The 24,429-nt window shown below is 47.2% G+C and overlaps 4 protein-coding genes and 1 long non-coding RNA gene across 7 annotated transcripts; 1 reads left to right on the forward strand and 4 right to left on the reverse strand.

The window, feature by feature from the left end:
• Positions 1–1,358: 1,358 nt before the first annotated feature.
• Positions 1,359–3,795, reverse strand: LOC127321391 (glycosyltransferase BC10). Its single transcript, XM_051350427.1, has 3 exons — positions 3,578–3,795; positions 2,881–3,479; positions 1,359–2,165 (listed from the first exon to the last, which is right to left on the reverse strand). The coding sequence occupies exons 2-3, from the start codon at positions 3,466–3,468 to the stop codon at positions 1,512–1,514; spliced, it is 1,242 nt and encodes a 413-aa protein (XP_051206387.1). The 5' UTR covers positions 3,469–3,479; positions 3,578–3,795; the 3' UTR covers positions 1,359–1,511.
• Positions 3,796–4,458: 663 nt separating this feature from the next.
• Positions 4,459–9,915, reverse strand: LOC127321390 (probable alpha-galactosidase B). 2 transcript variants are annotated; one of them, XM_051350426.2, is made up of 14 exons: positions 9,639–9,915; positions 9,167–9,330; positions 8,803–9,060; positions 8,424–8,598; positions 8,203–8,264; positions 7,949–8,112; positions 7,730–7,827; positions 7,031–7,089; positions 6,818–6,952; positions 6,483–6,739; positions 6,250–6,409; positions 6,063–6,144; positions 5,943–5,987; positions 4,459–4,874 (listed from the first exon to the last, which is right to left on the reverse strand). In XM_051350426.2, exons 1-14 carry the CDS (start codon positions 9,715–9,717, stop codon positions 4,654–4,656), a joined length of 1,959 nt encoding a protein of 652 aa, XP_051206386.1. In that variant the 5' UTR covers positions 9,718–9,915; the 3' UTR covers positions 4,459–4,653. The 2 variants fall into 2 exon arrangements, with proteins under 2 accessions (XP_051206386.1, XP_051206385.1); XM_051350425.2 differs by having other exon boundaries at positions 9,167–9,314; positions 9,661–9,908.
• A 1,822-nt stretch (positions 9,916–11,737) lies between these two features.
• On the reverse strand, positions 11,738–14,041 carry LOC127321394 (pathogenesis-related thaumatin-like protein 3.5). Its single transcript, XM_051350430.2, has 4 exons — positions 13,873–14,041; positions 13,649–13,785; positions 12,763–13,444; positions 11,738–12,252 (listed from the first exon to the last, which is right to left on the reverse strand). Exons 2-4 carry the CDS (start codon positions 13,701–13,703, stop codon positions 12,117–12,119), a joined length of 873 nt encoding a protein of 290 aa, XP_051206390.1. The 5' UTR covers positions 13,704–13,785; positions 13,873–14,041; the 3' UTR covers positions 11,738–12,116.
• A 133-nt stretch (positions 14,042–14,174) lies between these two features.
• On the reverse strand, positions 14,175–17,415 carry LOC127321395 (ASI1-immunoprecipitated protein 1). 2 transcript variants are annotated; one of them, XM_051350433.2, is made up of 4 exons: positions 17,289–17,415; positions 16,226–16,397; positions 15,296–15,764; positions 14,175–14,572 (listed from the first exon to the last, which is right to left on the reverse strand). In XM_051350433.2, exons 3-4 carry the CDS (start codon positions 15,749–15,751, stop codon positions 14,420–14,422), a joined length of 609 nt encoding a protein of 202 aa, XP_051206393.1. In that variant the 5' UTR covers positions 15,752–15,764; positions 16,226–16,397; positions 17,289–17,415; the 3' UTR covers positions 14,175–14,419. The 2 variants fall into 2 exon arrangements, with proteins under 2 accessions (XP_051206393.1, XP_051206392.1); XM_051350432.2 differs by lacking the exon at positions 16,226–16,397 and having other exon boundaries at positions 17,289–17,406.
• Positions 17,416–22,451: 5,036 nt separating this feature from the next.
• LOC127321377 (uncharacterized) lies at positions 22,452–23,791 on the forward strand. Its single transcript, XR_007864003.2, has 3 exons — positions 22,452–22,754; positions 22,971–23,050; positions 23,376–23,791. It is a non-coding gene; the product is annotated as an uncharacterized lncRNA (long non-coding RNA).
• The last annotated feature ends 638 nt before the right edge of the window (positions 23,792–24,429 follow it).

Genomic DNA, 24,429 nt, shown 5'->3' on the forward strand with positions numbered 1-24,429 from the left:
GTGGGATTTTAGATGAAAAATGAGGCTCAAAACAATATATAAAATGCACTCATCAGCCTCCCTAGAGATGGAGGTGTGTGTTTGTTGTGTTTGGTGGCCGCGTTCTGTGGGCGTCAAGTCTCCTCACATCTGTGGTTTTTCGCTCGGTTTTACTCATAAACTGGGCAATGCATTGTTTGTATGGTTTTGGACCCTTGTTTCCGTTATAAATTGGGTCTCTCTCTTCTATCTAATAAGACGGCAAATACGATAGTCTTTACCTAAAAAATATAGTGGGTATGCATGAAACACCCATTGTTTATAGAAAAAATTCTTAAGATGGATTGCAACAAATGTAATTGAAAAAACAAATTCTCACAACATATGAAAACAACACACAACAACCAGAAACACATTTGTAACATAAAAGTACGACCCTTCCCGATTGACTTTTAGAATCACTGCAGTTGAATCTTCACGTGAATGCAACAAACAACATAAGCGCCATTCTAGCGTGTCAAAACAGCACACAAGACATAAAAAAAACCTTGGTTCACAATAGTTGAGACGTCAACTTTTACAATTTGGGGTTCGTGACCATGAATCAGGCTTGCCGAAGTTGGATCTTGCAACCTCGATCTGTTTGCCTCGTTCATGGATTTTTCGAAACTAGGGGTCATGGCCTCGAGCGTGACCATCAAAACACCCATACATGGTGCAAGCTCAGTGGAACAGCTTCTGGGTCAAAGGATGGCCATGTTCAAGCAAGAGAGATGTTCAAGGGAGAGAGGGAGGCAGGGAGAGAGATGCATGCATGAGAGGGGGAGGAGAGATGCATGGATTTGAAGGCAAAAGCCATGTTAGTGACGAGGCAAGTCAATCTAATCGATGGATCAACTGGTTGGGGAAAATCAGTTCCCTTTTTGAAAAACACAAGTCCCTCTTGTCTTGTAAAAATGTATTTTGTTTACAAGGTTGTCATTTATTTAATACATTAAAAATACATTGACTATATATATGAATAGTTTAAAAAAGAGAACCGATAATTAGCATTATGCTAATATAAAAAAGTAAAATTAATGGATACTAAAATGGAGAATTAATTGGAAAAACTATAAGAGACCTCGGTTTGCTTCGGTGAGAACCACCATGAAGCACCGAAGAGTAGCAATTTTTCCAGCACCGAAGAGCAACAACTTTTCTGTCCACAGGAGGTCCCATGCATGTTATAACCATTGATCTCATTCTTTGAGATTCATGCCATCATGTTTCAGCAAGTTTTTAAGGTTTTGCGAAACTTAATGAAACCGTGCATGGGAGAAAAGTATCTCCCCGAATCAAAATGCACTTGATTAACTAAGCCCCAAGTTATCAGAATATGCAAGCAAAAATGTCAACTCCACCATCCACAGGGTTTTGCCACATATATAAAAAAGAATTCTATTTCTCTCTATTGTCGTCTCTCTCAGTGAGTTGGTATGAGCTAGATATATAAGACTGAAAAACATGCATCAGTAAGTTTACTAATGAAGCTAGTATCCGAGGATCCTGGTGGAAAGCTGGAGCAGTGGCTGCAACGTGCCGGGTGCGAACTTCCTTGCGAATAGGGAGCATACCACCGCCGGCTGCCCATTATACATACACCTCTCCGTCTCCTTCTCCTTCTTCCCCGCCAGCCTCTCCAAAAAGTCCTTGCTCACATCGTCGGCGCCGAACATGGCCGGGTGCGAGCCCCCACGAGACCAGTCGACCCACGTGACGCTTCGATTTGCGATGCTCATGGGCGCCTCGATGGTAAGCACGGTGGGGAGGTAGTGCTCGTCCACGTAGCAGGGTGGTCGGCACACCTCCCGGAACCTCGGGTAGTACCGGCCATCGGCGACCACGAAGAGGGCGAGACGGCGGTCCATCTCAAACCACTGCGCGCCCTTGCGCCACTGCGAGACGGACACGTCGGGGGCGAGGGCGGTGCGGTACCGGCCCCGGCCGTGCGGTCCTGGGTCGTCGAAGGCGCCAACGAAGCTGTGGCGAGAGCGGGTCAGGTAGGCGTGGATGGCGGGGAGGGGGTGCAGCGGGATGCAGGACTCGGAGAGGAGGACGAAGCGCTCGTTGGAGAGGTCGAGGAGCGCGTTCGCGAGCAGACGGCGCTCGGCATCCACCACACTCGTCTCGCCCCACCGTGTCGCCTGGGAAAACATATAAGCATGAGTTAGCGTCTTTTACTTTCCAAACGATGCGAACAAGAGACTTCTAAAATCTTGGCAAAAAATGCTGGTACGAATTATATGTAGTTGCAACAAACATTTTTCAACCAAGAATTAAAGGGTGTGATTAGCTCTGGCTTGATTAAGAATTAGCTTAATTTCCGATCGAGTGGCATCACGTACGTCATCATGCACCACATAATTTCAGTACGAGAGCTTTCTTTTTCATTGCAGTGTGAGCAATTTTTTCGCACCTGCAACACACTCGCAATTCAGATAGCGCATTCTAGCAAAAGGAAAAAAAAAACGTACTCAGGTAGCCACAAATCACGAGAAAAATCTAACAGCTCCGGAGGCGACCTCGGTGGAGCGAGATATAACAAGTCCGAGAAGCAAAATTGTATCGAAAATGTGAAGAAGATATTTTGGCAAAAGAGAAGATAGCAGAAAGAGGATTCTTGTCCGTGGCTTCTTTGACAGGGACACGATGCTCATCACTTTGAGCTGTCGCACTCGGGAGCAGCACTTGTCAAGTGCCGTTCAAACCAGAGCATTCGAGGCTTCGTACGTGTGCACTCCTGAATCCTGATCCGTCTGACTCTAGTCCCAATCGGACGGCCGTCCTTCCGTCATCCATCCAAACGGGGAAGAAAGAAGCCAACTTTGATGGCGAGAGCTAACTACCTAGGTGGCGTACCTTGCTGGGCACCTGTCGCCGGTGGAACGGCGACGACGGCGGGAAGTCGAGGCGGTACCCCGGCGTGGTGTGCACGTACACCGAGAACAGCCCCCTCCCGCCGGTGCCGTTGAAGAAGCGCTCCCACAGCGGCGCCAGCGGCAGCGGCCCGCGGGTCAGGAACATGAACGCCACCTTCCCCGGCGCCGACGGCCGCCCCCGCCCCCGCCGCCGCCGCGGCTCGAACGAGGCCGCCCACAGCAGCTCCTCGTCGCTCATGTTGTGCCACGCGCTCCTCGCCGGCGGCCGCGCCCACCACCGCTCCACCACCTGGTCCTCCTCCTTCTCCTCCGCGCACGGCGCCGCAAGGAGGACGTCTTGGACGGCGAGCGCCGGGAGGCGGTAGTACGGGACGGCGCCGCCGCCGCCGAGGACGAACAGGAGGAGCGCGGCGGCGAGGAAGCCGGTGGCGAGCACCGCGAAGAGGAGCTGCGGCCGGGCGACGAGCTTCGCCGGGAAGCTCCTCCCGGGCGCCGGCGCCCTCGCGGGAGCGTGCCCGTCCTTGCTGCTGCTGCTGTCGGCCACCACCGCTCCTCCTCCTCCTTGCATGCCGCGCGCTACTGATCGAGCTCAAGAGAGAAATTCCAGCGAGAAGGTAGAGAACCTCAGAGAGGAATTCGCCTAATATGTACAAGAAAAATTGGGATCGGATGCGTACAAGCAGCAGAGCAGCAGATAGATAGCGGTTACTGATCGGAGCGAGCGGTTTGCGATCGCTCGAGAGGAACAGAACAAGATACTTGACGTGAATACTGAGGGAAATTTATGTTTAATTATTAGTGGAGCTATCGTCGGTCAGTAACGGCTGTGTTGTGTAGAGTGTAGACGGGGGCGTGCTGCTACAAGAAACGCATAAAGAACATCAATTCGCTGCTGCTGAACCTTTTGATTTGGCCCGGTCAGCCCACGCCCAGCGAAGAACAGCAAGCACCAAATTAATCGGCACTACACAATAAAACAAAACGACATTAATAATTATATATACTGTTTACTGCTGCTGAACAATCTACTAAAAAGATTTCAATCTCCAGAAATTAATTAAGGTCGTATACTGGTGCTACCCCTGGCAAGAACAATCGATGGAGACGGTTTGTGACCTTGCGGTTTGGGATTTGCTTCAGCTTGCTAGCTAGGAGGAGGAGTTCCACTTCTAGGCAGAGGTGTCGTCTTATTCAATCAAGCAGCAACAGACCAACTGACTCGGTGCAGGTGGTGTGTTGGTAAGATTTCTCGTCCTCCACGTATATATGCGAAGAAATATGGAGAAAGAATGACGAGGACAGGGATAGGTATATCAAAACCAAAGCAACATTAGCATGGATTTGACTCCAGTATACTCATGACCGCCTTGCCTTTTAAGATCGGCACGTTTTATAACTGACTCCAGCTCTAAACATGGCTCGTGGGCCAATTTCTGTATGCAGTTACAGCTCTTAAGAAACGAGTTGTAATAGTACTAGTTCATGTTTTATCAACGTTCAAAAATAGACTGCTTCACTTGGAGCTTGGCCTGCAGCGCAGCGACAAACTGCAGAGAAAAACCGAGAACCGTTGAGCATAATTCAGATAATCAGCAAGGCAGTTACTCTCTACATCAAACCCTTTGATTTTGGTGTGTTTCACGACCCGACGGCACATTATTATTCAAGGTTCATGCTGACGAGATCAACATCATATCATGGACGTAGCTAGGCTCCCAAGTTTATTCGCAGATTGAGAAATTTGTCGCAAGCTTCAACACATAAGTTCAAACACTGCTGAACCATGCGGATTTATAACTGCTGAAATCTCCTCCTTCAGGAGACCAAGGTTCCTCCCGCTCCAGGCATCAGTGCAGCTGCACGAGTGTGTTCGTACGAATGATGTCCCAAGAACCTTCTGCAGGTCTGATATTCTGGCAGTTATTTTCCTGCTCGTCGAGTCGTCAAGGTTGAAGAACGCGAGGTAGATTTCTCCTGCAGCAAGAAACCAAAAACATCAGTAGTACTTTGTGTTACCAAGAAAGATGCAACATGCCACAAGAATCACTTAGAATCCCAAAGTATCAGCATCCCAATTAGGACTAAAATAGTCATAGTGCATACCAATGTGTGCAGATAAGCATTTGAAGTCTGGTATGTTCACAATACGTAATAGTATACAACATAATCGTTAGGACATGCCACATGCTTGTTGTGTCATTTTCCAGCTTAAGAAGGAAGGTAGTATGTCCATGTTTTCTGAGCCTGCATATAAAACTCCTCTCTACTTTTCTTAAGTTGTGCTTATCATTTGAGATATTCACTTTGGGTCATAGGTGTAGATACACCCGTTGCATAAAAATCATATTTCAAAATGTTCAATTTTTTTAAAATATCCTCAGGTACATCTGGACATTCTATGTTCGCACATAAAATTTCACGAAGAAATGACAATTTTTTCGGCCTGTGCAAAAAAGACAATTTTTTGTGCTTCAAAATAGGTTTTCATTTAGCATTTTTTTGTCTTCTTTTCATAGAACACACAAAATGTCTTTTCACCACCATATTTTGTGAGCGAACATAGAATGTCCGGATATACACCCTGGATTTTTTGTCAGAATTATTTAACATTTTAATGTGGATTTCAAATATTATTTTCCTAATAGGTGCATCTAGACATATGAGCCAAAACACCCTGTCTCATTCATCAATGTTACGAAAAGGTGACAAGAATGAACTCGCACTATTAATATAACAGAAAAATATTTCATTATTAAAAAGGGTTCTGATGTCATACAAAAGGTTACAGAGAACATCATGAAACATATAGCATTGAAGTTTTTCAGTTCTCTTCAGATTACACTCCGATTGAGTTCTATATTTCTCGGAGAAAAGAATAGCTCCAAATTTACTCTTATTACAATTGTATAAACAAGACATTGTGCGTCAATGAAGCATAATATTCCAGAAACAGATCTAGCAAAAACGGCACTCCTATCGCAATTCCAAAGGATTTGATTTGTAGGATCTTATGTAGGCTGTAGGATATAAACGATCACTAACCTTTACTTCCAGTTGCAATCCATGCACGCGCTCCAGTAATACCAACTGCATAGACAATTTTGCCAAGTATGTATCATTTTTCCCATTCAATTCACACACAAAAAATGATGTCATGTGTACCTCCTTCCTTGCTGAATTCCACTGTGGCACATAATCTTGAATAGCTGCTCACAAGGTTGCCCTTGTCATTCAGCTCCCACAACTGCAATTGTTCATACAAGTAATTATAGCATGACTTAAATAGCAAAGTAGGACAGGAGTCTAGTTTTCTAGGACTTTATCATAGCATGATACATTTGCTGTGTACCTGCTTTGCATGCCACTTGCACCTGGAAAACATGGGAAGCTTGATCTCTGAGGCAGTCCACCGCCGACTAGCAGATGCATCCAAACAAGCATCATTAATGTCTGCAACTGCTAAATGGAACTTTGCTTGGTGTTCTTCATTGTCCATGATAAAATCATCCCTGCAGCGTATAGAATGTGATAATAAAAATCATCGCCTCATTAATTATCCATTAATACTTGGATTGTACTTACGATGCAATCTGAGGTTTTGTTTTTCCCAAGCAAAATGAGATATCTTTTCCATTCTCTCTTCTATAGTTCCTGCATATATGATCTGATTTCCCATCTTGTGAAAATACAAACCAGCCCTTAGCTTGGTCGCTGCTGCAGGAAGTCAGACCCACAGCGATGCCGTCATGCTTTGTCAGGTGTATAGGATACCTAGAACTCAAATGACCAGAATATCCCGTACTGGAAGTTGATTCACCGTAACCATACACATAATGGAACTGAAGAAATTAACAGGTCAGCTTATTGTCCAAGTATATGTACACATTGTTGTAGTAAGAATCCTATAATGCAAATACCTCCATATTATTTTTACTGTAATGGTTTATCTTCAGTAAAGTAGGATTGGTTATTATGCTTAATGTATTATTATCAAGGTGTCTCAGATCTCCTCCATACATGAGAGGCGACTTAGCAATTGACCAAAGTGTCATCTGCAAGGTCACACGAAAGAACAATTTTAGTGGAGAAGCAAAATGAAAAAGCAGGTACAGAGATCGCCAAGTGCAAACCTGAGCTTTCTGTTCATCAATTGTAAGTTTACATGGCCTATGAGGGCCCTGATTGACACCTGTAGTATTGAAGGAAAAGAAGTCTGTTTATCACTCTACAGAGTCTGCAAATTCCTCAGTACCACAGTAAAGATCACATGGGTTGGAAAATACCATCGATGTATCCTTGACATGTGGCCTGAGGCCCTACATGTAAGCCTCACACTGGATAATATTTTCCAGTTTGCAAAATTTTGTGATGGTACTAAACTAAAGTTACAGTTTAGGAATCAAGACCATGTTAAATATAGAATGAGACATGTCATGTTCCAGATCTGTTTAGGAAGTTCGCGTTTAGTCCCATCAATGAAAACTAGCAATCTGAGATGTCCATAATGTACATTACTGTCCTAAATGTTGAGCTGGTACAGAACAGAAGTAGCATAAGTAATGCTGCATCTACAGTTTTTATCTAACGTACTAATATGCATCTCTAGCATGGAAAAAAATAGCGCGCTATTTCGGCGCTAATAGCGCGCTATAGCGTTTCTGGACATGCCACGCTACATCATTTTGGCGCTATAGCGTATTTTTTCGCCGACGCTATTTTGTTATAGCGCGCTATTTTTTTCCTTGATCTCTAGACAATTGTGTACAACTTCTTTGGTAAGGCAAGGGGAATCAGGACTATGATACTAAAGAAAAGGTATAAATCATCACCTGGATCAGTGAGCCAGCCAAATGGAAGCATGTCCAAGTCTGGCCAAGATTTTCCACGTAATCCGGTGGCCCCGATCTTGTTCGCAGCAGCGAAGGCACTGTGTAGAATATGCAAAGAAATAATTTGATACTTACTACGTAGTGTATATCCAATTACAATATAAATAGAGAAATAAAGATTATGTAATTAGATATATAAAGAATAATGTTCTGATTTACCTTGACACAGAAAAATGTGAACTAACATCATTCCAGCTGTCCCAATCATCTCCTGTTATCCTATACATATTAACATGCTCGCTGATGTTTTGAGCTAACGCTGGAGAGACTTGAGTTCCTGGTGAGATGGACAGGACTATTGGGCGGTCAAGCCCTTGCAGGAGCTGCCATGTGAGAGTTAATTGACTGTGAAGTTGCACCAATTTCATCAGGACTTGTGTAACTAACTCTAGGATGTGTGTGAAATTATTTACCTCCGAAATACTGATTATTTCTTTCGGGCTATAATCATCACCGAAGATACAATCAACCTTCACTGCAGGAACGGTACATATGAAATCATCTCCTCATACTATCACTTGAGCTATGGCAGCATTTTAGAAAGGCCAAATGTTCACAAATTGGGAGCTCGCTACCCTATCCTGAGGATCATGCAACTAAAGTAAAGTAAATATTTATTTTAGAGATAGCATACCAAAATCAACACCCCAATCTGCATACTGTCGGTAAAGAGATCTTAAGAAGGCTCGCCCAGCTCCAATGTCGGTATTTACACTCATAAATCCCTTGTCCATCCATTTACATTTTGTCTGGTTTAGGCCTATATCACCAGCCGCCCATTGCCGCCCACTCTCTACATACGGTTTTCCCTGAAAAGGATAACAGCAAGACAGCCCGCTGAGAATAATAAAATGAAGTTCCATGACAATTCTTTGAAGCGTGCAGAGATTTTGTATGGACTAGAAGATACGCTACGACAAGGACACGGTGTCATTTCGCAAAGCGCATCTGAAGCAGCGGTCTTTGGTAGTATGAATCAAATACTACTAGCATTTCAAAGGGAGTAACCATACCGTTTCGATGTCCAAGATCGGCGTGTTAGCATTAACAGCCTGTGTACTTATTCCTTTCATTAAATGGATGCCGAATTTCAAGCCCATGCCATGAACCTTACTGGCAATCTGGGTGAATCCTTTATCAGCCTTGGATGATGGAAACCTCTGAAGGTCAGGAAATGGTCTGCCCCATGCATCGATGTTGTCAAATCCATACGAATTTGAATCTGCCCCGCTAACATATCTCCGGTACCACAGGTAATCGATAACCGCATACTGCCAGTAGACATGCACGGGACAAAAGTTAAATCAGATCTCTCCTTCTTTTCATGCCGTTAAAGTATAGCAAAATTCATTGTTCTGGTAAGTAAGTAACCTAAACCTGATATCCATGTGGGAGTAGCTTTTCTGCCAAGATCTTCGCGTTCTGCAAGTACGCATTTTCGTCGACCGTCCAGGAGAAGGAATCGAAGGAGTTCCATCCTCTTGGTGGTACCTCGGCAAGCTGTTCATTCGCCTCAGAAGTAGACCTGAAAATGTTCAGTGCTGCCTGGAGTTATTTCTTTTTGGGTAATATATACTAGTATGCATTTGGCGATTAAATAAAGAATTAAAAAACTATTGTGATCAGCGATTACCTCGTACTTTCTTTTAATATTCGCATACAATTATCATACCACTTCAGAGTAGAAGAGAAATAGAGAGAAATGTGGTGATGAAGTACTATATTTGGTAAAATAATGTTCATCTAAAAAGATGGAGAGAGCGATTTCATCTACAAAGACGCTAGCTAGTGCGCTGGGATGCGGTGAGTTAATAATGCATCGCTCCATTGCATCGATCGAGGCTGAGGAGGGAGAGGAGAGCGGCACTGACCAGAGGCAGAGGAAGACGAGGAGCGCGAGGCGGAGGAGATCTCCGTGGGGACGCCATGGCGGAGGAGCTCCCAGTTCCATCCCAACTTTTGCCCCGAGGTGCGATGAGCTGAGCTAAGCTGAGTGGAGTGGAGTGGAGTTATGGATGGCGATGGACGAGCGATCATTGATGCGGTGGAGAGTTGGCAGTTGGGATTCCTGCCGAGGTGTGGAACAGCCCAACAGAGGGGATGTCGTGTCGCATCGCCAGGAGACGGCAGCTCCAAGCGTGCACGTTCAGAAGTGAGACGGGTAGAGGGAGACGCCGGCACGCTCGGGAGTCTGGTGCGCCCTGCGAATCACGACGGTGGCCGTTTGAGCGGCGAGCGGCGAGGGTCGGCACATTATCTTTCTCCATGTTATCTTTTCAAGGATATGTACTACCCAGAACTGAAGATGAATGCATACAGGATACAGCTCCGCAAGCTGCGGACTTTTTAAAAGTTGTATTTCCTATGTTGTAAAGTAAGTGTCATAAATTTATCTGTATTACATATATCTACACGCTAAGACGTGTCTAAATATATGTGAATTTAGACAAACTTGTGACACCTGTTTTTGTTAACGCCTTAGCTGACCATAGATAGACGGTCTCTCCTTAGAGCATCTCTAACAGAGCCCGTATTAGTCCGAACCGAAAAAACGGAGTTCAGTCTCTCGAAAAACGATTTGAGCACGACGCAGAACAGAAACTGTAAACCCAAACCGAACTCGAGAAAATCAAACGACGAGGGAAAACAAGTTTCGTGATTGAAGTCGATTTCAGCTGATCACGCTGGATTCGATCATAATTCACAGTAAATAGTGGCAAAATACAACCGCATTGCACCTAAATTACGTACTACGGACCTATTTAGACTAAAAATTAAGATTCCCGGTGACTTTACTGTCACCGGGCGGCGACGAGAGGGTTTTCGACGGCTGGGTTGCTAAGCGGCAACGAGGGCCGCCCGCTCCAGGGCTGCCGCGCCGGAGGTGCTCCCGCAGAGTAGCGGCGGTCCGTCTGCGTCGACGACGTCCCCGCTCGGGGGCAATGGCGGCGGCGGCGAGGCTGCACCCGCCGTCGGCGAGGGCTCCACCGCTTCCCCGGCCGCCTCCGCGCGCCGTCGGAGCGCGCCCGCCATTGCGTCCGGCCACTTGCGGCCGGCCCGCTTCCATGCGCCGTCGGAGCGCGCCCGCTGCCGCGCTCCGTCTCCGCCCGTACGCCCGGCGGACAGCGAATTGCCCTTCCGGCGCCGGATCGCCCGCCGCCCCTACCCACGGGTCTTTCCGTTGTCATTTCGGACGGCGGGGTGGTGGCCGTAGCGGCGGAGCGTAGGCCGAGCGCCCGGGATTGCTCGTCGGAGGGGGCGGCGGGCTACGGCGGCGGGAGGGGAGCGGCGGGAGGGGAGTAGGGTTTCCGAACCGAACTCCCCTCAGCGAACCCTTTTAATAGGGGCCGCGCGGTGAGTTTCTCGGGCCCCTGAACTTCCAGTTCGGGCCAGTCCATCTTTTCGGGCTCTGATCTGCGCGCATTTCAGCCCGAACCCGTAAATCCGCCGGAAAAGTTCGGTTCCGGCGGGATTTACGGGCTCTGTTAGAGTTGCTCTTACACCATCTTGAAAGGAGTGTGATGTTTTGTAGACCGACCTATATGTAGCTCGTTTCTATATTTTTAAATATTATCATTTTAAAGTTCTAAAAAGTTTGAAAAAAAATCCTAGATATAGGTACTGATGTATTCTATAACATGCAAAGATTTAACTTGTAATACCTTATATTTTAGACGGTGCAAAAATAACAAAAGCGAAAATCCAGCAATGCAAACTTTGAAATCTTCAAAAAAAAATCAGATTTTGTTTATTTTTATGTGCTACAAAATGTATGGTCTTTTGAGTTGAGATTATGCACGTTTTTAGAATAGATTATTATCAACATCTATTTCTGAGATTTTTTGAAACTTCAAAATGTTATTTTAAAATTTTTCAAAGAAACGGCCTACATGTAGCCGGAGGTACATTTGTAGTTTCCAATCCGGAAAGTCACAAAAAAATAAAGTAGACAGAACGAATCAGAATAATCCAGATTTCCCAGAAAGATTTTCCCTGGTGTCATTTCCAAACTCAGCAGTGTTCCTCTGCACGGTTTCCATGATCCGTTGTTGCTACACCACATCACACAAGAATCATTTCAGGCACCGGTGCGGTGCTGTGTCTCCACTTACACCAGAACAGACGATTATAAAAGCAGAGAAAGAGAAGAAAAAAATCACTCATGATGTCTGTATTTATCCAAAGAATAATTACATTCACATGGGCTCGGAGTGACGGCGCGGACGTTTAATGAAAGAAAAACATCTACTTCAGTTTCTCTCTCGGAGAGGAATAAAAACTAGGAAAACACTACATCAGGTCAGTTTGTTCTTCAGTTAACACTTAACTATACTGGGAGTGCAAATTGTAATGCTATGAAGCTGGAGAGCAGCAGCAGCAGCAGCAGGGTCAGTGCAGAGGTGCTTCCACTGGAGCCACTGCAGACGAGCCGCTCGTTGTGGTAGGAGCACACGGATTGCTTCCTGGAACAACAAGAACAAAGATGCATAAGATGGACACTTAGTGTAATTCAGAGAACTGACATGTAAGCTGACATAAACTTGTTAAATCAGAATGACACTTAGAAATTGCCTCTCTCGTGTTCTAGTTTCGATCTCTTGAGACCTTTGCAGATGGCCCACGATGGGTGCCAAGAATCGGATCCTTTGACAACATCTTCAGACGTGTGTATAAATTTTGTGGCACTTGGTGGTTGCTTACGGTCTTCAGACGTGTATATAAATTTTGTGGCACTTGGTGGTTGCTTACGGTACACTACAGGGACCCCAAACAGAATATTACTACAATGGTACTACTTCAACTTTGTACCGATTTAAAGCATCAATCATGCACCAATTAACAGTGCAGTTGCAAGTTCGGAGTTATTTGGTAGTGAGAACAAATTGGATAAAACTATGCATCAATTAACAGTGCAGTAACAATTATGCATAGATTTACAGTGTAACTGTATCTTAATTCTTAAATGGTAGTACCTGTTGGAGCAAAATATGATGGTGTAGTCAGGGGACTGGGCGCAGGTGAAGATGCTGGAGGGGTCGTCATAGGCGTAGCTGTAGGCGCCGGGGCAGGCCGCCTTGAACTTCTTGGAGTAGAAGGTCGGCTGGCAGGTCACCGGGTTCGCGTACTGCCCACGGCAGCAGTACTGGTCGGTGCCGAACACGTCGCAGGCGCTCCGGCAGGCCACCACCGTGCCCCCGTCGCCCTTCACAGCCAGCTCCGACGGGCAGTCCTGCCGCAGGTCGCCGTCGCACCCGGCCACTGCGCAGCTCGACCCGTTGGCGCTTGCCTTGGGCGTCACCACGATCGGCAGGTTGAAGCCGTCCACGAGGCTCACGTCGTAGTAGTCCACCGACGCCAGCGTGAACTCCGCCAGGCTCGCCGGCGTGGCGCCGGAGGACGACGCGCACTGCAGCGACGTCCCGCACGCGCCCGTCTCGCACGTGCCATTCCCGGCGGGGTCGAAGTCGCAACCAGTCCGGCCCCACACGCGGCCAGACCACCCCACGGGCGCAGTGAACACGATGGACTGCCCGGGCCGGAGCGCAAACCCGCCGCCGCCGAAGCTCTCCCCTGGCGTCACCGCCGGCCAGATGTCCTTCTTGCACTGGTTGATGATCGTGAACACGCGAGCCGAGTCCGCGCGCCTCATCGCACCTGCCATGTCACAACAACAACGATAAAACGAACACTCTTTCTTTCAGTTCATAATACTATGACATGACATGGACATCAAATGGGGATGAGTCCAAAGCATTCTTGCGCTCAGAAAACCTGACACAATCCTAACAGCAGACACACGTGTTGTGTGGCTCAAAAAGAATAGCAGAAAGTGGGAGGAGATGAGAAGATGGAGAGTACCTGAGAAGAAGCAAACAAGAGCCAGAGTCAGAAGCAGAGCACCTCTCCTCCCCATGTTGACCCTTCACAAAATCCCAATGCAAAGCTCAAGCACTGTGCATCCGAATTAACCGATGTTGTAGAGGTAGGTAGTTATACTGAAAGGAGCACAAGAAAATAATAATTTTCTACAGTAACAAAAGAAAGAATACGTGAGAGGGAGGTGAGGACAGGCATGGACAAACCTTGCTTGCCATGGCTTCCTTCCTTGCTTCCTCTTGCTATTTCTTCCCCAGATTCTCCAGCCAGCTCAGAGTGTGCAGCCTCTCCTTCCTTTTTTCCAAGATACAGTGTGGCAATGAGTCCATTCCTGAGGCACAAGACAGAAGCACGGTTCTCTCCTGCTTGAAGCAACAACACATCTTCAGGACCGACAAGTATATCTCAAGCTAGCCACAAAACTGATGGACAGGACTGAACAGCGGCACCAACATCTCTGATAAGCAGGTTTCACGTAATACAGGAGACAGGAACAGACATCACTGGATCATCTCAACAAAACTTTATTACACCGGGCATAGCCTCAACGGGTCATAATGTATCAACGGCTGCTACACTAAGCAACTACTACATTTGACACAGAGGATGCAGCTGGCCACAAAGTAGAGCGTGGCTGCATCAATGTATTATTACTATCACACCATCACACATGTATGAGTGGAATGCCCAGAACCAGAAGAAACTAGCTTTGCACTAGGAACTGCAATCTCCAGGGCCGCTTCATTGGCCTGATCAGTTGTCAGCCAGGTTGACCTTATAATGATGGGCGAGGTTCTTGATGTTCCCGTTTTGCATGATGTTCTCGATCATGTCGTACTTCTTGTAGTTCGCATCGAGTGTTTCCTGCTGCTGCGTCGCCAGCTCCTTCTCCTCTTCCAGTTCAGTCTGAAAGGAAGAGATAGAGGTTCAATAAGATTATACAACCAAAGTTCAAAGCAACTGCATCGTGTTTACAGAACAGCAGCAGCATAAAAGTCCACAAAATACTTGTGTATATGTAGATAAGCTTCAATGAAATGGTGCAAGTATAATAATGAATGCCAAAAAGATATGTTGGCATATCTGATTCCATTTGCCTAAGCCCTATTAAGCCTTATATTCACCTGAGCAATTGTTTGTTTCATATTTGGTAAGTAAAGCAGAGAGATTTGGGAGGTGGTGTTTTCGCTCATAGGTGCATATGAACCTATTATTAAAAAAGCATAAAAATAAAATTTAAAAATGTCAAAAAAGTTTGAAATAAAATTTCGTTTGTACATCCAGACATTTTACGTTCGTACACAAGTTCTCAGGAAAAGATAATTTTATGTGGGCTGTGTAAAAAGGCAAAAAAATGTTAGGTGTATAATCATGTTAGAGCATCAAAATTTGTCTTCTTTACATGGGACACAAAAAATGTACTTTTTCCCCAAAAACTTGTTTACGAACATAGAATGTACTATATGTACATGTGGGATTTTATTTCAGAATTTCTTGACATTTTGAAATGTGTTTTGACAAAACGGGCTCATATGCACCAGTGAGCCGAATTGGATTTCCCAGAGATTTGTAGCTTTTTGAACTAGGGAACATAGCTACATAAGATCAGTCATAAATAACCAAGTTCACCTTGATGAGAGCCATATTTTCTGCTTCTTGCCTCTTGGCCAGGACCTTCAGCTTACTCATCCCATCATACTCCGGATCCCCTTGTTTTACCCAGCTGATTTTCATCTTCAATCCAGGCCGACTAGGGCGATCCCGAAACATCTCGGGCTTCGCATACACAGCTTTTACAGGCCTGGGCATCCCGCCGATGATGAAAGGGAAATCATTCATCAAGTCAACAGCAGCCTTGGCCTGCGACTCATCGTCCAATTCCACCAATGCAGCGGCAGGGATATCATACGGGATCGTGTAGTTCACGATGAACTCCGTATTGACAACATTCGCGCACTGGGCAAGAGCAGCCTTGATAACCTGGCTAGTAACCTCAGGGGAGAGGTGATCGATATATATCGTCCTCTTGACCCTCGCCTCAAAATCAGCGTACTCCTCCTTAGCCTGTTGTTCAGATGCCGCCATAGGAGTGTGACTTCTGCGAGAATAACAGTATGTCACGACTGTGACTTAAAATGGCTAAGATTTCCTCGGAACAGGAAGGAGGGCATGCTTTGTGCAGGAAAAGCATCTACATGTTTTACATTTATATAAAACAAAAAGGGGTGACAAACATAAAGATAACTGCCAACAATGAAAGACAACTGTTGTCAGTGCAGGGTTGGTTTTCTCCTGAATATAGCTCAGTTTAGGATTAGAGTTTAAGGTACACCCAAGATAAGCTGCGGCTGCTGGCTGCATCCGGGTCGCCAAACCAAGTTCCACGGGGTCAGCTCAGATCCATCTTGAGCGCTGGACAAGAATAACCACAGATGGCAGGGGCAGATAACGCAAAACTGGTGGAAGTTATTCAGTGCATCTCCCAGTCGACAATTGCTAGCAAGGAATACACAATACTAGAACCAAATTCCAGCCATCATGGCATAGTGATATTACGACCTGATTAACAGAGACACGAAACACTGGCGGAGCTATAAGTGAGGGGGGGCGCTGCCCCCTCCCCTCTCCCAAGCCTATATATGTTTTGCTTAATTATTTTGTATAATCTTGGCTTAGATAGGGGGGGAAAATGGGTAACACCCCACCCAGGGATCCTCGTCTAGCTCCGCCACTGCATAGAAAAGTGGTAAACTTTCATGAATTGACACTACCACGGTGAATGAAATCAGGGGCGGATCTCTAAGTCGGACATCTTGAAGGCGAGCGGGATTTAACTAAGTGCATCGCTGCTGGATGGAAAGCATCGCTGCTGGATGGAAAACAAGCCCATACCTCGAAAATTCAAGGGCCAAAGACTGGACGGGGTGGAGGCAGCAGGGACACGATTTCATGATGACGGAGAAACTATTCGAAATTTAAATCAGCTTACTCCTGGGCCTGTTGGTTGGATGTCAAGCAGATATAATAACGCTATGTTGCAACGGTGACTTAAAATGGCCAAGATTTCACTGTAGGAACGAAAACAGTGTGCATTTGTGCAGGAAAAGCATCTACAGGTTTTGCATTTATAAAAAGAGCAGGCAAACATGAAGAAATTACCAATGGTGGAGGTTTTTTTAATAATCTCCTGAATCTTAGTTAGGAAGAAACATGAGTGTCAAGGCGTTGTCCAAGATGAGGGTTCAGTTTAGGACTACTACCAGGGTTTAAGCACTATCTCTAAGGCAAGATAGATAAGCAAACTGGTTCACCAATCCAAGTAACCGCTGGGAGACAATTAGATTTTTTTTTTTTTTTTACAGCAATGGCATCTCCCTACGAAGGATTAGCACACACAACAACACTGTAACTGAATTCGAAATTTCGAACCATCAAGTCATCAACAAAGGCAACCAGATTAGCGGAGACATGATTCTTTTTTCACTAATTAACAGCGCCACGGGGAAGCGAATATCAGGGGCGGATCGGATAAATTCGCGGAGGCCAGTGAGATTTGGGTAATCGGTGGACGGAAGCAACCTGGCGCCCCTAAAACCGAAAGATTGCGGACGGGGTTCCTCACCTGAGTCCCGAGACAGGCAGACAGCAGGGTCGCGACGAGGAAGAACGGGGGCGGCGGTGGAAGGGCTGAGCTACGGCGGCGGCGGCGGCGGCGGTACGCTGTAGGACAGAGAGAGTGCCTGGGAGGAGTAAATTACATATAGGTACCACTTTTGGGGCAACGGTTGCGGTAAGTCTGCACGGTAATTTTATCAGTAAGTCTGGCTTCGGGGCAGCTTGTAACAAATAGAGCAATTCTGGAGTTGACAGTGAATTAAGCACGCGGACCCACTTGTCAGCTAACGCTGTCTTTGGCCATGCACGAATCCGGATCAGCTTTGGCCATGCACGAATAAAAAAAAAACACTGTAGCCATGCACGTGCACTTGCATGCATGCTTGGGCGTGTTGTGGGCGGTGCACCCCTGCCTTGGAGCACCAAGGCTCAGAACAAGCTGGTGGCGCGCGTGCTCGCCACCAGGAGCAGGCCACCTTCATGATATACTAGAAGATCAATGGCAAGCCGCTCGAGGAGGAGTTCAGCAGCAGAGCCTCCATGCATGCGCCGCGGATGCCGACCTCGAGCATGCTCACCGGAGGCTTGGATAGCTGCTTCGACGTCGCCCGCATGTCGCTTGCCGTGTTCGCCGCCTCGTCCAGCACATCGTACCCGCCCTCCAGGCAGACGCGCAAGTGCACTCGCCCGGCAAATGGTTGGGCCTCGTCGCCGCACAGGTTGAGCCATCGCGACGGCGGCTCTGGCCGGTCGGCAGAACGCCGGTTTACAAACGAAAGCGGCAAGGGCGTTCGTCGCCAGAAAATTATACTGTCTCCCTGATTCTTCTTCCACCTCCATCCGTGAGAGCGAGAGCTAGCTAGTGCCCGCAACTACACACGGCAACGAACAGGAGCGTGCACACGCTCGCCATGGCCGATCTCTTCTTTTCTTGGCTTGCTTGGTCTTGGTCGCATCATGGTCGCCCTCGCTGCGAGCCTGTGATCTGCTGGTGTGTGTGCGCGCGCAGGTCGGACGCGACACCACGCTCGCCTGCCGTTGGCGCCGGTGGAGGCACCCTACCACGTTTACCTGCCGCCACCTACTATGGCAGCATGGCCCAGCTCCTCGGTCCATCGCTCGCTACCGTGCCGCCACCGAAGCTGGCGACAGGCGTTGCCGCCAAAGCCCACGGTGGCATGTTGTCGCTTTGGGGCCACTGCCGCCACGTACGGCCTCGCCACCTCGCCGTCTTTGTCGGCCAAGATGCTCGCCGCGCCGGCGCGGCCTCCCCACCTCGCTGCGAGCCAAGATGCGGCTGCGGCAATGCGGCAGCGCGCGGGGGCACATGAGCCGCGCGGGAGCGCGCGTGGGCGATGTACGGGCGCGTGCGCTGGTGCGGCACGAGCGGCGGCGTGGGCGCTGGAGCAGGGCAGGCTGCAGCCCTGGTGCGGCGTGGACGGCGGTGCGGGTGCTTTCTGCGGCGTTGGGCAGCCACAAACGGCGGCGCGCGCGCGGCGGGCGCTGGTGCGACGCAGGCGGTAGCGAGCGTGGGCGCTGGACAGTCGCGTGCTGTTGCAGCACAGGCGGTGGCGCGCGGGGGCGCTGGTGCGGCGGCACGCATGGACGCTGAACGTGCACAAGCTCCGCGTCCAGAAAAAATACTACCGGCCTCATGCACAAGCTCCAAACGGAAGTGGCAAGCGCGCATGCACGGCTGGCAGACGGACGTTAGCTGACAAGTAGGTCCGCGTACTTAATTCACTATCAACTCCAGAATTGCTCTATCTGTTACAAGCTGCCCCAGAAGTTGCACTTACTTGATAAAATTACCAGAGTTGGTACCTACTCGTAACCGTTGCCCCAAAAGTGGTACCTATATGTAATTTCCTCGCCTGGGAGGCTGGGAGGAGGTCGGGTTGGTTAAGGTAGCGTCAAGGTGGAGAAAAATACTTATATACGGTCCAAATCTGTGATCCGGCAAGTGCCGTACGGTACGGGGTAATCATAATTTTGGGTAAGTTTCTTGACCGCAAATGTGCTTCCTGCCATTGCCATTGCCAGGCATACGATGCTTCGATATTGTGAGTCTGGGATTAGTTTGAAGCAGGCCGGTCCATGGTCAGTTACTACTTACTATACAGAGAGAAAAGAGGAGCTGCAATAATAATGCAGAAAAAGCCAAAAGAAGTGAAGACACCCACAAAGGCCACAAGTTCAGTGACCATTTATTTTTAAAAATTCTAAAATCAGGTTTAAAGTTTACAATATTGTGAATTCTTTTTTCTCTTGATGTACACTCTGGATCTGAGAGCTACTCTAACCGATACCTTCAAAAAGCAAAAGCCTTAAATAACCGCTTTTTTCTTACAGTTTTGCCTAAAAAAACAACACGAGCAAGTACCATTTTTTTTTCTTCAAAACATTAATGAATTTGATGTGCGGCATAGAGTTCCCTCCGAGAACCTCATACCCCAGTTTTCGCGAGCGAACTGGTGCACGACCCTTTTCCCCTCGAAACCCTTAGCGCACTGAACATTTAGCTCTCCGACTACACCATTCTGCCGCCGCTCCCGCCCAAGCTTTCCACCGTCCCTTCACATCCGCGCCGCCCACCGCTTCGGTTTCGCAGGTTTTGGACAGCGAGCGCCGCAGATCCGGGCCGAGGCGGAATCGAGTGAGGTCGCGCCCGCCATGGACACCGCGCGAAGCTCCGAGTCGGCCACCCCGATGGTGTAGATAGAGCGGTAGTCACAACCCTTCCCTTGATTCGTTGGAATCCTCTTTGACTCGCTCTGTTTTTCTTCAATGGCTCGTCGTCTCGGATCTTGAAGAATTTCTCTTTGACGATGACATCGAGCAAATGATTGTACTCCTCGCGGCGAAAGAGCTGGAGGATCAGAAGAAGAATCCCTGAGGATCCAAGGTTGGCCATCTCTGCATCACGCGGAACCACGCGCTCAGGCACGATATGCTCATGTGCAACTAGTTCACCGAGGTACCTATCTACTGGCCCAATCTCTTTTGATGGTGATACTGAATGCGTAGGGAACTATCTGTGAAAATAGTTGAAGCTTGCGAGGCCAACTACTGATTTTTCACCCACCACCATACCGAATGCGAATGATCAGTGATCCCACAATAGTTCTACAAGCGGTGGCTTGATAAGACTTAGTTGAGGGTTCAAATGAATTGGTTGAAGCGAAGCTGGCTCTTAGATGAACGAAGATACCAATGGAGACTGTCAATTGGATTCCCCCATCCAATTGAAGAAAATCCAATAGTTTATAGTTTTGATACAAAGAAAAAGATAATAGGAGTAAAAAAGTTATTAGATAGTGAAACCAAGTAAGTTCAACGCTATCTAGTAGATTTGTAATTGTTTCTTTAGTCTCCGGGTTCTCTCGATGACATCACTATCCGGCAGATGTCTCATATTTTTGCAAGGCTTGCTAGTGTAGATGCTCTGGCTTGCAAATACACAATGAATGGGTACAACTATTGTTCCTCCAAATTTAATTAACGGTTGCATTAATTTTGGATGAATGTTACTGCCGTATGCTCCCCATGTGCATCAATATAAGATGTTTTAGATATTTTTAAAGTAGACTAGATACAACTAAAATGGGTGCACCTACACACTTAAAATAGATTAGATATAAACTAAAGTGGATGAACCAAAGAAAATGCTCCAAAGTCTTACATGTCCAAACATAGGAGTATATATACGATCTAGAGAAATCACCCTGCAGGGAACTGCACAGATTCACCTGATGTATGTTTCCATAGTCTTCTTTTTTCGTTGAACACATCGTCTATTTGTCATAACTGATGTCTGCTGAACGTATCTTGATGTTTGCAGGTTAGTACTGAATCCGCACGTTGCATTTACAAAATCCAACAAGCAAGCTGCTGTGCTTTTGCTACAGCATACATGAAAAGATTGAATGTTCTAACCTGTCGTAATGGAAATATACACCAACTTTTTCAGAATCCAGAACAAAAACTGTTGGTCAATATATAGTGTAGTAGTTTTATATAATTAAAGATACTATGATTCCATAATAATCCTAGTGTAGGATTGTACTATTTCACCGATAAGATTTAATTTAATTTAAGGAGATATTCCAGTTCAATTTCAGGTACGTTCCCTAGGCAGTACTATTTGACTCTGAATACCACGGGGTAGTACCCAAGTGATAAAATTCATACAACTGCATGGCGATTATTGTTGGATCAGGTTTGAACCTCGGTGAAATTCACGCACAACTTTGCATGTACCGGTGACAGAGTCACCTCCGGGTGTCGCTCCCTTATTGAAGGCGTCCTGTTCGAGAGGAAGGACGTACTCTGTCTCTCCGCTTCAATCTACTCCTCCTAGGGGTCTCGCTTTGTGCTAGCCTCTCTGGTAGTGTCTTTTGGATCACACTGCGGCCTATCGCTGGTGTCGCAACCCTCTCGCAACATCGGCATGGCTGCTTTTACACGGTTCTGCTGCGGTAGATGATGCCCTCTCTAGCGCCTTGAGAGGATTTGCCAGGTCGGCGTCTGGCCATAGCTGTTGCCGGTGTGCCTATCCCAATGAGAGGGGATGATGTTGTGTTTGGTCTGGACCTAACCCGAGCTCTAGGGGTGGTGGTTTCGGGTCTGGGTGAAAACTGTAGAGGATCTTGGTCTCTACCAACGATGATGACCATCTTGGAGGGCGTCGTTGCAAGAGCCCCCCCCCCCCTCTCCTTTGGCTCCTCAAGGTCTACTCGGTCACGTGCTTGTCATCGTGTGTCCCCTTGGGCAATAGTCTTGGCGCGGTGGAGGTTTGTTGGTGTGAACATGGTCGCGGTGGCTTCGGTGCAACATGAGACAAGGCTCCCTCATCACGGATCAAACTGACGTTTCGACTTAACATTCTCTATGTTCTCTCTTTAGGCGTGTGTATTGTCACATGTGTTGTTACTCCTAGTTAGTTGGTGGGTTTCGTTAATTCAAAGTCGAGCTCCTTCCATTTATAATACCCTAGGGCCTCGTTCGGTTAGCCCCAACCCGCCCGGTATTGGGCCAGAATCCGCGTGGATACACCGGTGTTGGGCCCCCGGGGGTTAAATACCGGTCCGTGCCGAAAATCCGTTCGGTTAAATCACGGCGGTTTTTTAACCCGCCCGGTTTTGCCCGAAATCCCTCGGTTCAACCGGGTTTTAGAAACACTGCTCTGGACCCGTGGATTGCATCCCGAGAAGGCGAGCGACGCGTGCGACCTATCTTTCTCCCTCTCGCGACAGCGGTGGCGCCGGCGGCGATTCGAACGGACGGGACGTTGGCGGAGACTCGGTCGTGGCCGGCTGGAGGAGAGGAGCTCCTCTAAGATGATGCCGCCCTTCCTCGACGCTGACGCCGACGGTGGCCGGCTGGAGGAGAGGAGGCCGACCGAAGACCTCCGAGGAAGCTCCAGATCTCCTGCATCTCCGCCTTCCCCGACTCCGACGCCGGCTGTCACCTGGTAAGATCCTCTCGTTCTTGTCCTCCCCTTCCCCTTTGTGACCTGATCGACATGGATCGGTTGACAACCATCGACCTGCTATGGTTCTTGCTCGTTCCTGGACGGCTATCGTGCCCAGCATTTAGGATCAGGGGCAGCTGCTGGAGGTTGCTAATTATTTCTGCATTAGTTGCCCGCAGCTTGTGCTAATGCATGGTAAGAATTTGGTATCTGCAGGAGCACCACATTGCCCTTACCTATTCGATTCTGGGCTGACTATTCCCTGCAACTTCAAGTCACTTGATCACTAGCTGAAGGTGAGTATTGATACTTCTCATTTTTAGATTTGGTTGCTGATACCTGATCAAATTGGTTGTTTTTCTAAAGAAATCAGTGATTTTACAGTAGAAAATAGAGAGATTGGCTACAGCTTGTTTGATGTGTAATACCTTCTGCTGATTTGTCTTGACTATCTGTACCAACAAGGCTTTTCCGTTTTTTACCTTCTGCTGAAAATAGAGACATGCTACTCTGATTTAAGATGTCACTTCCATTATTTATGCTCACACTTTGTAGTCTCCTGCCCAACATGTATACCATTTTTCTAAGCCTTGTGCTTACATTTTCTGCTGCAAATTGTAGGTATATGATGGAGCACTAGAGTTCTACATGAAGAAGCTCTAGAAGATGGGCATGGGTGAAGATGGGCATGTGTTTAATCACAATCTTGTGAATAAAAGATGTCCAGCTTGCTATCATTGGTGCATAGTTTACTACAATTTCACCTGTCTGTCCATTTTCTTGTGAATAAAAGTTGTTGTTGAGTATCCTTTAACATGACTCCATGAATTAGGTTGAGTATCCTTTAATATTGCTTGCTATTGACTGCTTATCTTTACCATAGAAAAATATCTTGATATGCTTTGCTTTTCTTTTTCTAACGAGTTGTATCCCTGTTAGTGCCTGTGATATTTGTGTCTAGCTAGGTGTATGCCCAATGCGTTTGTGTTCAGTAAGGTGTCTCTTGAATAGCATTTTAAGTATTGGTTGTTGGTCCTGCTGTATCCCTACCTATGTTTGGAAGTAGTCAGAGTTATCTCTGTATCCCTACCTATGTTTGAAGTACTCAGAGTTATCTATTTATCCTTGTTGGTTTTAATACATACTACGGAGGACCAGTGGCGCCACGATGCATGGAGGAGGTCGACGATGACGGCGAGCTTGGGCGCGGTGTCACGACCAGGCCAGCGGCGAGACCGCGCGGAGTATATAGCAGGGACGAGGTCGATCACGATGGGGCCAGGTGATCCCAGATCGAGCTCTGTGTTTTCTGGCTTCGCCCCTGTCCTGCTTGCTGATCAATCGATGACAACGACGGGCGTCCAGGATAGAAGATTCGTGTTTGAGATTCGGATTGGAACACCAATTTGAAGCATTTGGACGTTTTGAGGTTTTATTTATTTATTTTTTGCAAAAAAGTGTACTAAGCCTCCGACATGTTTTCCTGGACGTTGGGACTATTATGTTAATTCAAAGTTGATGTTTTTATTCTGGTTGATGCTTTGTGAGCATGCTGCTGTAGCCTGTTAGCTGCTACTTATCCCATGCGATGCCTGCTACTGCTTATTCCGTGCGCTGACTACTGCTGCTTGGGTGCGCTGAGGGCATCTCCAACCGCGCGACTCAAACCGCGCCG

The sequence above is a fragment of the Lolium perenne genome, chromosome 6 (genome assembly GCF_019359855.2).
Source record: "Lolium perenne isolate Kyuss_39 chromosome 6, Kyuss_2.0, whole genome shotgun sequence".
NCBI classification, from domain to species: Eukaryota; Viridiplantae; Streptophyta; class Magnoliopsida; order Poales; family Poaceae; genus Lolium; species Lolium perenne.